Here is a 14,192-nt window from a genome sequence, read left to right as displayed (position 1 = left end):
CTTCGGCCGCACCCCCTCCACTCTTCCCCACTCTTCCCCTCGCTGCCGCCGCCGCTGCCGCACCCCCTCCACTCTGCCGCCGCCGACGCGAGCTCGCCCAACCCCTTCCCCTCGGCGCCGTCGAGCTACCCAACCACGGCCACCTGGTTTGCGCACCCGCCGGCCGGTTTTGGGGTGGATCCGGTCAGTCTTGAGCTCGGCCGGCTGTGGGAGGCCGGGCCGCGCCATGGACTGGCCGGGCACCTCGCCGGAAGGCCCTGGCAGGGCCGCAAGGCCACTAGCCGCTCGGATCTGCATCGTCGATGGTCCGTCGGCAGATACACGAATGGTGGTCGGCCGGGCTCGGTGCTTGCCCAAAAGCTCGTCAACGCACTGTTGCCACTCATTAAGTGCGACCACTGCCCAAGGATGGTCGTGCGCCGCGCGTCTACAACGCCGGAACATCCCGGATGGGTGTTCATCAAGTGCTTAAACGATGGGGTATGCGCTTTTCTTAGCTTCGGTTTGTACTCTAGATTTGACTAGTTGTGCTAACTTCAAATTTTGTTGTGTAGAATGGATGCAAGTTTTGGTATTGGGAAGAAGAGTACATCGATATATTGATAGAGCGAAATTTACTACATGTTCGTGCACTTTTAGCTAGCATAGAGGTTGTAAATGAGACAAGTGCACTTGTTGCTAGATTAGAGGCTAGACACGAGACTAGGTCTGAGGAAGCAACATCTACTTCTGGCTTGAAGAAGAAAGGAGGATGCCAGATCGAGACTCCTCCACAGATCAACAATGAGTGCATCGAGAAGGCCCTAACCCAACTCAAGGGGGCAGTTATGGAAGTTGGCTATCTTCTAAAATGTATTCTTGTTGTTCTTATTTTCTTTGGCCTTACTTTATTAGTCAAAATGTGATGATGTATTGTCATGTACCAAAAATGAATGAAAAAAAAAAGTTAAGAACTTGCAAAGAAAAAATGCACGCGGACAGGATGCGGCCAGGATGCGTCCGCGGCTGGGCGCACGGCCACCGCATCCCAGGACACGCTCGGACACGACCCCAAATCCCTATCCAAACGGATAGAATCCGGATAAAACGGACGTTGGTTTAGGGTCGTAAGATGGAGTTGGCCTTAGGGTGCAGGATGCGGAGACTCGCCGGAGAAGGTCCGGGGTTCAAGGGATGGTCAGCCGACTGCTAGAGCAAGGCGTACATTGGTTAGTTGTCCGTTCTACAATGTTTTGCCGTCAGCAACCGATTTTACCTATTCTAGACAAAAAGAAAACAATTTTACCTTGGTACACACACCGAAGTACACACGTAATCACTGTAAATGACAAAAAGTGACTGCATCCTTGTATTTCAGTTTTTCCACATCAGCAACCCAGACAAAACTATCTAATAGTATTTGTAACCAAGAAATTAATAATCTACTAAATTCTCAAAAAGAAAATGTTGCATCCATACTGCGAATTTTCTAGTACACACCACATTTTACTTTATTCCCTTATCATCGTATCAGCCTTTGCCTGTGAAAACATCTCGATCGTCTCACGTCTTCTACAAAAATCACCAATACAGATCACTCGTTGGGTGACGTTTCCTTCGAGGAAGCCGCACGGCCATGCTGGTGACATGGAGACAAAGCGGTAACCAAATTCCTGACGAGTTTCTTATCTCATTTGCCCAACTAGCGTCCTGGTCCTGGCCAAGAGCAATTCTGCATCTTTGTTCCATGCTCATGTCGTCATGTCTAGAGGTAGGGACGAACTGAAGACTCTGTCCTTTGCCTTGAGAGCCTACACAAGAGAAATGCAAGATGATGAGCCACACATTATAAGAACTCGAGAGTTGAGACGCCGAGAAGCCGACGAAACAATGCGTGTGCGTGGTAGAAGTTTTGGTTTGAAATTTGCCCACCTCTTTATCCCAGTTGGTGCACATGGTAATGGCAAGCAGCAGCAGCATCTGCACGACTAGTCCGCAGATTATTCCGAACCACAGCCCCTGAATTTCAGGCACACATAGGTTTTGAGAGGTTTCTTTAAATGAGAAATACTACCAGTGAAGCTGGAACTTTCTGTAAGGCATGGGTGGTAAAATCAGTACCATTCCGCCAAGATGGTAGACAAAGGCAAAGCATAGCGCCGCCGGGATACCGACAAGGTAGTATGCACTGAGGTTGACACAAGCACCGATCTTCTGCAAGCCACAGCCCCTAACAACACCTGGAATGTATATCAAGTACCCCACGTTGCAATCAGTACATCTTGAGTGTAACATTCACCGAGACACTGCATATTGATGTTCATCGAAATGATACCACACAAGAAGATGGACTAAAGTAGAATGAAATTCAGGAACTGTCTGCAACTACTTGGAATTTGCGTGGTCTATATTAGTTACCTGAAAGAACACATTGCAGATCGTCGAAAATGATGGACACGGAGAGAATAGGCATCATCCTCGCAATGTACTCCACCACTTCCTTCTCGTTGCTGTATGCATATCCCCATAGATTGCGCACCGAAATCATAATAAGTCCTAGCGACACACCCGTCGCGAGACCCAGAACCATGATCACGCGAGTAGCCAGACGTGCGGCTTCAGGCCGCCGAGCACCAAGCTCGTTCGAGACACGGGTGCTACAATCACAAGATACACGATTTCATTGCCACAATTGCTATATGATAAAGTTGTGGGTGTGTTTGGTTTGTGCCAAGGTTGCCCCACCAAAGCATTGGCTAGCCAAAATTTTGGTTGAGGTTTTGGTTGCCCATGATTTGGCCAACATTGGTAAGAAAAATAAACTAGAGTTGGCTAGAGTTCATTGGCATGCCAAAAAATTGGCAACCATTCAAACAAAAACCAATCTTTGGGTCATGACCAAAATTTTGGTAAGGTGCCCTTTGGCCACAATCCAAACACACCCTACAGGCATGGCAATTGGCAAATGGTTACGAGTCTGTGTTGTTCAGTTGTAGTACCTTATGGCTGCCCCAAGCCCGAAGGGGATCATGAATGCCAACGAACCTGTGTTTAAGCTGCAAGGGGTTCGACATTTCCTGTCAGAAAAGGGCACACAGAATGTGAAACACTCCATGAAAATGCTGCAACTCACCTGATGGACAGCACGGATGCCTCGAGCTTAGGATTTGGGAGAAGTCCGGAGAGAAGCACCAGCAGCTCAAACGACCACCACTCTAAGCTGTGTACATGCAGGATCAGATTAAGTCAGAAGATGGACCATGAAAAAAATCTACCTGCAATGCAAATAATCTGAGGGGAGGGGCACAAGCTAAAACTCACCAAACCATGAGCGCAGATGGCACGGCGAGCTTCATGAAGCTAACGATGCCGCGGAACGCCTCCTTTGAGACCCCTGTCCAAGTGCTCTTGCAGGATGGAGAGAGCCTGATGTAGAGAGCCAGGATTGACACATTGGCCAGGTACGAGATGGCGTTGGCCAGGGCAGCGCCCTTGTTGCCCAGCCCAATCTTGTACACCAGCAACCAGCACACGAGCACGTGGCTGAGCGCCGTGATGCCCGAGCTCGCCATCACCGGGAGGACGATGTTCTGCGTCTGGAGGAACCGGACGTGGCACTGCAGCGGCCCATAGACGAACAATGCCGGAATCATCCATCGGATGTAGCTCCCCGCCCCCATGGCGATCTCCGGGTCCTGGCCGAAGAGCAGGAGGATCTGCCCGGTGTAGGCCCAGACCACCGCAACCACAACGCTCACCAGAGTGAGCACAAGGATGGCCCTCTGCTTGTAGATGCCGAGCAGGTAGTACTGCTTTGCCCCGAAGGCTTGCCCGCACAGTGTGTCCAAGCTGCTCGCCATGCCAGCCTAATAAGATGATCATGAACAGATACGAGAAAGAATATTCAGGTTGATGTTAGTTGTCCATTCAGGAGGATCAAAAATATGCAGGAGATGAATGGACATAACATATATACCAACAAGCTGAAGCCGGTGACACCGGCAAAGGAGGTGGCGATGGAGGCACTCGAGAGAGCGAGCTCACCGAGATGGCCGACGAACATGACCGAGATCATCTGCACGACGTTCTGCAGCAGGCATCCGGCGATGAGAGGCCCGGCCAGGTACAGCTGCTTCTTGACCTCAGTCACCACCAAGCTCTCCTTTGGCCCTCCAGTCTTGTCAACAAGGGGCTCCTCCATGGTTGGCGACATACTTGAAATCTCACGCTCTTGTTCTGACTTGTGAAGAAGGTAGGTTTTAGCAAGTGAAGTGAGGGTATATTTATCATGTTTGGGGAAGAATATATTATACATAGCACGTAGTACTAATCAACCTTATCAGTATTGTATAGGCCTGCAGTCGATGACAAATTCAGGAAGGAAACCAAGGGGAAACAGACGCACTGGCTTGGCAGCCAAGCTGAAGGTGCCCCTGAACCAGTCAATTTCAGCGTGCTCGAGTCAAGTGGAGTAAAGAATCTTTGTGAGAGAAAGGAGGCAGCTTGGCAGCCAAGCTCAAGACATCTGACACAATAAACTATCTGACAGGCAAGATTGAATCGAATGGAACAGTTAACGGCACATGCTTGATCGGCGCGTCTGCACTATTATAGTCAAAAGGTTGGAAAGCTACACGCGTAGATGATCTCATAGCCATAGGTAAAGAAAGCAATCACGGCCGGAGCTGGAGCCGCTCTCGTCGTCAGGGTCATGTGTCATATCCGACCCCTGACGTGCTACGGCCTGCTTCACGACGCAGACGCACACATAAAAGGGAATTTCCTAAGATGCAGACATGCAGTGTCATCAGTATCGGTTAACCACCCACCCCGTGGTTTATTCATACGAGATTCAGAATGGGTTCCTGAATTCGAGTTAAGCGGAGCAGGTTTTGGGACGCCCCCCTCTCTCGCTCTCATAACCTCCTGAATCAGGCATGGGCAACAGCGAATTTGGAGTTTGTGAGAAAGGAAATCCACGCAAAGAGCCAACTCATGAGACATCCAAGAGAAATTCTGGCAAACCTCTGCGATGGAGCAAAAAGATCAGGAAAGGGTGTGGACAAGAACCGTACCGCAGGCGCTGCGGCAGCGGCTCAGGCGGCCCCGGGGACGAAGGCCCCAAGAAGAAGTTGTCCCCGGCCGAGGCGGCGGCCACCGCGCACGACGGAGGCGGCTACGGGGATGATGGAGTGGTGTCCTATTGGCCCATTACGGAGCGGGGCGCATCCCTACTCCAAGACTTTTGTACGCCTCGGGCCCGTCCGCAGCCTGAGTTTCAAATACAACAGAGATGAATACAAACTGTAGCCATCGTTTTTCCAAGGCGAAAACAAATTAGGCCCTGTTTGTTTCATAAGTCCTAGGACTTTTTTAAGTCCTAACTTATAAGTCATAAGTCCCTACCTGTTTGTTTACAGGGACTTATCAGTCCCGAGTCCCTACCTGTTTGTTTACAGGGACTTATAAGTCCATGTTGCACCGCTGCAACGAGGCTCAGGAGAGGGCCTGTCCGGCGATTGGAGGCTCCGTTGCAATGAACCGAGGCAGAACGAACCGAGGCGGGGCGGCGACGGGGCGGGCGACGGGGCGTGCGGGGGAACGAGCCTGGAGCGAATAAGTCCCAATAAGCTCCTCCCTGAGAGTCTTATTTAATAAGTCCCAAATCACTACAATAAGTCCCTTGTGTTTGGTTTAGGTGGGATTTATAGGAACTTTTTTAAGTCCCTAAACCAATAAGTCCCTGGAAACAAACACCTCCTTAATTTGGCCTGAACCGTATGACGCATATACATTCCAGGGTAGTTTTCGTTGTCTTCTGTGTGTGTGTGTGTGTGTGTGTGTGTGTGTGTGAAAGGAGGAGGGGGCCGAGTCACGAATAACCTCACAAAATGCTCGCTAAATATCGGTTGTGGAGTTTCAAGATTGATGAAGTTTCCGCGCCTGGACTGAATGGATTTTTTGTCCAAAAGGACCCCCTGCCGAACGCTATTGTCAAAAAGGACTATCTGCAGATAAAAACGTCAAAAAGGACCCCCTGACTAGTGGCGGCAGGTGCGGCAGGCGACAAGTGGCACCTGCCGCCACGCCAGGAGGCGGCGGGCCCCGCCGCCACCGCAGGAGGCGGCCGCGCGGTGCACAACGGGTTCTTGCACAGTGCAGTAGCTGGGACGGAACGGGCCAGGAGCGGTGGGCCCGGCCGCCACTAGGTGAGGCGGCGAGCTCTGCCGCTGTCGCTTCCCGTCCGACAGCCTCAGCTGCGCGCGGGCCGAGGCGTGGGCCAGGCCGCCACCGGAGGAGGCGGCATCTTTCTTCACGCCCGACGCATTTTCCTATTGCAGATGGCGCTGATTCCCGTGTGCAACAGCGACCCTGACGGCGGTGATTCCCACGAGCGGGAAAATGCACGCTGATGCTTCTTTCGCCCAAGAATCAGTCTTGCTTTAGCTTCTTTTGCCTCAGCGGATAGGACCGCACTGTGAGAATCGCTCTGGCTATTGCTTGAGAGGATGCGACGGCATCAGTCACTCGCTGCGGGAATCCAATACTGCGGGAAGCTATTGTGCCGACACTACATGGATCCTAAAATTTACTGCTTAATTTTCTCGCCATTATTTATCGTCTGGGCTTATAAAAGGAAACACCGAGGCTCTCGTCCAGCCATCCTTGAAATCGCCACTGCGCAAAGTGTATAACACAATTTTTTTCAGTCGGTATGAGTTTGCCTTGCTCGGATCAAAGCATTAGGCCGAGGAAAATGAAGAACGCAAGTTTGCCTCCTGGGTGGCAGTCCTGCGATGTTGGTGTGGCGATCTTTGCAAGGTGAAGGAGGTGACGGATTTTTCAGATTGGTTGGGCATGAAGTTTTTCATGTGCGCCAATTATGAGGAAGATCCTGCCGTAGCTATTTCAGAGTACGACAAGCCTCCGGTATGCCTTAACCATCACGAATAGATATTGTTGGTATTTTCATTGATTCTTTAGTAACATTCTTGTTTCTTGTTGTAGTCTCCTCCGTCTCTGTGCATGTACTATCATTGGATTGACACGGAGAAGCCGGCTTGGGCAGTGACTGAGATTCGTGAAAGAAGTCGCCGTGCGTGGAATAGTTTATTTGCGGAAGAGCGACGCGAGAAGGCGGAAGCTGAGGAGAAAGCAGAGCAAGAGAGAGAGTTAAAAGAATACTATGCGGAGCAACACCGTTTTTTTGAGGAAATGGGAAAGAAAAACAGGGAAGAGGCTCGTCGCATGGAGGAGCAGGAACGACAGCGAAAGGAGGCTCGTGAGGCAGAGAGGCAGAGAAAGAAAGAAAGGGCTCGTCAGGCCAAGGCAGCAGAAGAAGCTGGCGATGGAAAAGGAAAATATCCACGCTGGACTCAGTAGATTCCTGTGGTAGTATTTAAAATTCCGCAATCATTTGTATCTTTATTTCTGCACTTTAATGTAGCTTTATTTCAGGAGTTAAATGTAGGTATATTCCTACAATGTATCTTATTTTCAGTTGTGCCGTGTCGTAATGGAAAAAAAATATAGTTAAAGAATAAAGTAGTGGCATTTTCTTTCCCTCCACTAATAACGAACATCGTGCAACAACTACAAAATAAAATTAAGATAGAACATAATGCCCTACAATAACAGAGTACAAACTAATAATGCAAGTACATCCGAATTAAACGGTAGAACTGGAATAAAACTACATGAAGGCATCATCGTCATCCTCCATCGATGCAGAACTCTTGCCCTTCGAGGATGTAGAACTCTTACCCTTGGACGATGCAGAACTCTTGCTCTTCGAGGATGCAGTACTCTTGCCCTTAGACGATGCAGAACTCTTGCCCTTTGATGATGCAACACCCGGAAGCGGCGGCATGAAGATATCATCTTCATCCTCGCTCTCCTCAGTCTATAAAAATGGATGCATTTCTGCAGTCCTTCTGAAAGTTTCACTCTTCGGCTCCACTACATTCTTCCACCTTGCATGCAACCTAAGAAGTTCTTTACGTACCTCCTCATAGGTCCTTTCAGGCCACCCAGACCTACGTAATTGGTGAGCCAACTCATTCATTATGGTGTCACTACCGGTGAGTTCGTCCCATGGAACTATCCTATTGTCCATCCTGAAATCGGTAGCTAGCCTCAGAAGAGTCCTGCTCATCCCAGGGTGAAAACTACGATCGAAAGGATAATGGGACATCTCGACTACACTACACTCGAATGCTTATCCACCTCTGTCTGAAGGGGGTTTTATAGGTAGAGAGGAGAAAATGGCGGGAAAGAACGAGTGCAGTATGGCGGGAAAGGGTTGGCGGGAACATATGGCGGGAAACGAGTGGCGGGAAGATATGGCGGGAAGGGGTTGGCGGGAAACGGGTGGCGGAACATATGGAGGGAAAGCGTTGGCGGGAAAATATTGAGGGGAAAGCGTTGCCTGAAAATATTGAGGGGAAAGCGTTGACTGGTGCATTTTTATTTCAGCAAACATAGATGTTCAAATCGAAAAGTCTGATACACACATATATAGATACAATGGGTCGCGCACGTGCATAGATGAATCACCCTACTTAACGACGACCACCTGGCCTTTCCTTACGACCGGAAGGCGACAAGCGATTAGGTGGCCGGGTCACACGAAGACCGCGGCCGTACTCCACTTCGGCTTCATGTGTCTGCGAGTCCTGCGTAGGTGGTGGAGTCGCGAATCCTTGTTGCGAACCTGAAGCGTAATTGTAGGCGTATGGTTGTGACTCCGGGGGGATAAAAGATGGGCCAATAACATCCCCTCCGAAGAACTCTGTAACTAATGATGTAACCGTGTCGCCAAGATCATGTGATGCTCCCCGGAGGCCTGTGTTGACGCCATGATCATGTGATGCTCCTCGGAGGCCTGTTTTGACGCCGCGTTGGGTGTTCTCATCGCCCCAATTAACATCAGGTGTGTCCTGCACATAAAAACATTTTAAACAAACTGTTAGAGGATAATATATGATATCATTGTAAATGCATTGAAATGTAAACATGACTACCTGAGCATATCCCTCTCCTATACTGTCTGGCCATTGTACTTGGTGCTGGTTTAAATCTGGTACATGAGTCTCCTCGGGCATGGGGATCCCTCGCGTGGAGAGAAACGGCTGAGATCCCTCACCTTGGGTGTATGCATCATATCCTGTGTACGCATATGGGTTAGGGGAAAGAAACTGCTCGGGCATCGAATCCAAGCCCGTGCCATGGTCCTGAGATGTTTGCCCCTGACGAAGCTGCATCGTAGAAGAGCGATGCAGTGGCAGAGATGAGTCATGTCGTGGCAATGTCGTTCTAGTACTCGGACCCTCCCCCCATTGCTCATGGCTCGTAGGCGCCTCGCTCGGTCTGGACGACGGTGCCGCACTCGGTCTGGCTGACCTCGCTACCGGCATGTATGCTCCAGTGGCAACATCGTCGCCTCTACCGCATCTGAACTTCTTTGCCACGAATTGTTGCAAAAGTTTCTGGAATGTCTTGCGATATGGGCCCTGGGCCGGCATGCTATCCGTAGCCATCTGCCCTACTTCATTGACATTTTCAAGCTGAACAATATTTGGATGTTATTTAGTTCCAATGATTATGAAATGATGGACCTAAAAAAGTTACAAGTGATTACCAGGTGGTCACGATAGTAAGCTGCATGTAGCTCAACATGTCTCCGCGCCTGCTCCTCTTGTGTGAGATGTGTTGGTATAGTAGCTGGCTGACTGGCCAGGCTAGCACGTGTGTTCATGCAGTACCACTGCTTGTACGCTTGATCTGTACTTCCATCGTACGGCCTGCAAAATTAAATAATTACATAAACCGTTGTGATGAAAGCAAAGCATCTTCACGCATCGTATGATCATCGTAAAAAAATAATGTACATAAAATATACCTAAGTTGACGCACTATATCTGCTAGCGCTTCATTTGTCCACTTGTGTACCCATTCACTGTTCTCTTCCCTCCAATCGTATAAACTCCAACCCCTGCCCATATTGGTTAGCCTGCAAATTATGTAACAAAGTGTGAGTTTAGTAAATTAAAAATGACACTAACTATTTAGGGATGTCACATCTTACTTATGTGTTTCCTCATCGATACGTCTGGGAAAAGGTGGTAGAATTTCTTGATAGAGACCGAACTGTCTCATTACACGCTCTGGGTTGTAAGGTTCAACACACCACAGGAACAATAAGTTGCAGCGAGTCAGCCAGAATGCACTATCGGTCAACATGCCTGGTGTGAAGTGTCGAGCATCAAAGACCATTTTTAGCTGGTCCTGGGTCCACGGGTTCCATGTGACTTCTGCCTCATCAAGTATCTCAAACTGCTGGTGGTACATAGGGTAACAATTTTTCGCAATATCTGGAGACCAACGTTTCCGTGCCTTTGTCCACCTGGTGGCCATAGTTGCGCTAGCACCCTCGCCAAAGTCATATGGGTATATGGGTTGTACTATACGAGGTCGTCCTACAGGGAGGTATTCCCAGGACCACAACTGTAGAAACTCATAGGCGACACAAAGTAATGGAGCTTTTTGTGCGAAAGAGGTTTTTTGCGTGGCATCACACAAGCCTCTGTATGTATGAGATAGCATGGCAGAACCGAAGCTGTATTTTGGCTGCTCGGGTAAAGGTTCATCTACCATATTCTCTGCAATGTAGATGAGACCAGGGACAACAACGTCCCCATGTGAATTTGGAAATAGATTCCCGAGGAGCCACAACAAATATGCAAACAGATGTCTTTTTCTAGTCTCCTCATTGGCGAAGCTAGATAAATTAAAAAAGTTATCACGAAGCCAGACGAGTGGGATGCCCCGAGGGTTACCAGAACGTTGTGATTCTGGCATTTCCATCCCAAGACGGGCTGCTATATCTAATGCCCAAGATGGAGACACTCGTGGAGAGACTACCGGCTCACCTCTAATTGGTAGAGCAGTGATCATAGAAACATCTTTCAGTGTAGGTGCAAGCTCCCCAAAACGAAAGTGAAAGGTGTGGGTTTCAGGTCTCCACCGGTCAACGAGGGATGTCAAAAGGGATGGGTCCGAACGTACTTGGTCGTCGCATGATGTGAGCCTAGCAAAACCTTGTAGTCCATAAGCGTCAAGGTGAGCAAGGAAATGATTGTGTATTGGCCATGTTTTCTTTATGGTTCGAAGTCTGAAAGGCCGATAATCATGCTTAGTATTTGGTTTCAAAAATAGGTGGCAACGGTGCCCGGCGTCATGGGGCCCCTGCAAAAGCACTGGCACTTCACCCATAACCTGCACACAAACATACAAATATAAATTACGAGGAAGACAGAAATACAAATGCAAATCTAAATTAACTTAAAAAATACAAAGAGATACGATTTACATTAATTATCTGAAGTTAACATCAGGAGTACAATAATACAAAGAGAATGAATTTAAATTCAATATAAGTACACATAACGAGTAGAAATATAAATAGACATGGCGAGTACATATATATCAACATCATGCGTTGTTGTTGGCTCGATACGGGCAGTCTTTGCGTGAATGTCCAGGACACCTGCAAACGCGGCATCGCCTTGGTTCTCCCATCTGGCTATGGTCCATGTCATTGCGATGACGCCTAGACTGACGTCGTCCCTTTGCGGTTCTCATCAAGTCGGTGTTCGGAACCCATTTCGGCCCATCTGGCCACAACATTTTGTAGTTCATATCAATGCCCCAAGCCCAGAACTCACCGTTCCAAGTGTTGTACAAATTGTACATGTTAAAGTACGGCGATATGTATGGCTCGACGCTGATTTTTTGAACAGCAGCCGCCCGGAGCACATGACTGCAAGGGTAGCCCTCAAGCTTGGGCTTGTTACAAGTGCACTCACAGGAGGTTGAGCCAAGGGTGACAGCTTGCTTTTTTGATCCTCTGTGGTGACCCTTAACGTACTTGGCTCGCACATTGACCTCCCACTTATTCCTAAGTGCGTCCACTTTCCTGCAGCCATGACTTTGGGACTTCTTTGCTTTCTCGTCCAGATGTCTTTGCATCTTCTCGAACTATGGCTTGTTCAATTCAACTTGTGCTTTGGCGACGGTGACCCTGTCTGCAAAGTATGACAGGGTCCGGTTCCAAGTTTCTTCAATTAGGGCTGTGATAGGCAGTGCTCGCACCCCTTTAAGAACACCATTGTACACCTCTGACATGTTGCTGGTCATTATTCCATACCGAGCCCCGGTGTCGTGAGCCTGTGCCCACTTCTCCAAATGAGGGCAATTCTCGGTGATCCACTGGCTCAAATTTATGGCCGTCCTACGACCCCTCCGGTCTTCTCTCTGCGGCAAGGCCGCGCGGTCGATCTCACCATTGATACCTGCCCATATCGCATTCATTTTGGCTTCAGTTTTTTGCATGCACATCCTCTTGAATAACTTGAACCAATCCTTGTTTTCGAAGTTGGAGTAAAAGTTTGCTGCCAAATGCCTCATGCACCACCTTCCCTCTAGATCGGGCCAGCCCCACTCTTCTTCCGACGCCTTAATTATTTCAAGAGCGCTTAATAATCCAATGTTGCGATCAGAAATGATGCAAACACCTTTACGCTCTTTCACGACACCAATCTTCACGCAGCTCAGGAACCACAACCAGCTATCTTTGTTCTCGCTCTCGACCAATGCATATGCAATAGGAAGAAGCTGATTATTTGCATCCGCTGCAATCGCCACCAATAGTGTGCCCTTATACTTTCCAGTGAGAAAGGTACCATCAACAGATAATACCGGGCGACAGTGCCTGAAGGCTTGTATAGTCTGGGCAAATGCCCAGAATAAGCGGTCCAAGATTAGCTCACCCGGGTTCATTGGGTTTGGACGTTCTCTCCGCCAAACTTGAGTCTCCCTATTAGCACTTGCTATTTGATGAAGCATTCTAGGGGCATAAGAATATGCCTCCTCATAGGTACCATACAAGTTCTTGAATATATTTTCCTTCGCATGCCTAGCCTTGCTGTAGCTAACAGGGAATCCAATTAGATCCTCTGCATCTTTTTGCAGAGCCCTAACACTAATGTTGAGACTTCCCTGCACAATTGTTTCCATCGTCTGTGCCACAAATTTTGCTGTCACATTGCAGTGATCTGAAAGAGTCCCAGTTTGCTCACAGGTATGCTCCACTTTTTTTGTGATATGCCATGACTGACATACCCCAGGCTTCAGTCTAGCGAGAACTCTTCCGCGGCAACCTTTCGCGGTGTGGATGCATATGACCTTCAACTCTTTTTTATCAGACTGCTTCACTCTATGCTGGCGGTGGATGCCGATTGCATAGCTACCCATTGCCTGGTAAGCAGACTTCTTATCTGGGAAAACTTGCCCAACCTCCAGGCTTCCCGCTCCTAGGCCAGAAGCAGAGTGAAATTCGTTGGTGATGCTCATATCCTGTAAAAACCCAGGTTGCAGTGCCGCTGCGACCGCCCTCTGAGGAGGAACATCTTCTTCTCCGCTTGACTCCGAAGACGCAGAAGAATGATCATCATCATCTAGCGCCTCCGGCAATCCCTCCATGTGTTCGCTCATGTCAACGGCCGCCGACCAATATCCTATGTCATACACAGGCTGGCCGCCCGTCGGTTCCGATGGGCCGATGCTAGGGGCTGATGTGATGGCCAACTCGACCTCACCACCCCTGCTACTGCATCCGGCAACATCAGTGACTGAAATGAACTCCACATACACCATCGGCTGACCATACATTGAGTTATTGGGATTGCTTGCAAACCTCATGTACGACCCCCACGACCGATCACCTGTGACAGGCCGCAAACCCCAACGGGCAACTGTCCCATCATTTCCTCCGTCAACGACGAAGGCCTTCATTGTCATTTTTTTCCTGCATCACTGGGCCAAACACTGCTCGGATGCACCTTCTAACAGCTGCGTAACCCACGTTGACCATGTCTCTCACCACTACTGTAGTCGACTCACAGAAGGACACATCCACCCCGCATGGACCGTCGCGTAAGACATTCCCATAGTACACTACTAAATTTTCCATAGTACCTAACCAACATACATGTTTACATTTCAAATAATTAGTAACTGAACATTTAGTAACGATGACAACATTTACATATCTTATGACTAAAATAATAACCGTATTTTCGTTATAAATATTCGGTTTGTTTTTAGAATCATTTGCTTAGACTTTAAGGGGTTGTTTGGTTAACGGGTATTTA

At 48.8% G+C, this 14,192-nt stretch overlaps 1 protein-coding gene and 1 long non-coding RNA gene across 4 annotated transcripts; both read right to left on the bottom strand.

Annotated features, from left to right (window-relative positions):
• Positions 1-1,321: 1,321 nt before the first annotated feature.
• LOC119354915 (protein DETOXIFICATION 16-like) lies at positions 1,322-5,205 on the bottom strand. Of its 3 annotated transcripts, none has more exons than XM_037621682.1 (9): positions 5,055-5,205; positions 3,956-4,215; positions 3,301-3,845; positions 3,113-3,199; positions 2,979-3,035; positions 2,398-2,636; positions 2,101-2,219; positions 1,912-1,998; positions 1,322-1,790 (listed from the first exon to the last, which is right to left on the bottom strand). In XM_037621682.1, the coding sequence occupies exons 2-9, from the start codon at positions 4,190-4,192 to the stop codon at positions 1,731-1,733; spliced, it is 1,431 nt and encodes a 476-aa protein (XP_037477579.1). In that variant the 5' UTR covers positions 4,193-4,215; positions 5,055-5,205; the 3' UTR covers positions 1,322-1,730. The 3 variants fall into 3 exon arrangements, with proteins under 3 accessions (XP_037477579.1, XP_037477580.1, XP_037477581.1); XM_037621683.1 differs by having other exon boundaries at positions 3,956-4,219; positions 5,055-5,199; XM_037621684.1 differs by lacking the exon at positions 5,055-5,205 and having other exon boundaries at positions 4,024-4,159.
• Positions 5,206-9,654: 4,449 nt separating this feature from the next.
• LOC119359467 lies at positions 9,655-10,104 on the bottom strand. The gene is made up of 3 exons (XR_005172549.1): positions 10,067-10,104; positions 9,881-9,991; positions 9,655-9,782 (listed from the first exon to the last, which is right to left on the bottom strand). It is a non-coding gene; the product is annotated as an uncharacterized LOC119359467 (long non-coding RNA).
• Positions 10,105-14,192: the final 4,088 nt, after the last annotated feature.

The sequence above is a fragment of the Triticum dicoccoides genome, chromosome 2A (assembly GCF_002162155.2).
Source record: "Triticum dicoccoides isolate Atlit2015 ecotype Zavitan chromosome 2A, WEW_v2.0, whole genome shotgun sequence".
In the NCBI taxonomy this organism is placed as follows: Eukaryota; Viridiplantae; Streptophyta; class Magnoliopsida; order Poales; family Poaceae; genus Triticum; species Triticum dicoccoides.
Note: the sequence above shows the minus strand (reverse complement) of the source record. Positions and strands in the feature narration are given on the sequence as shown.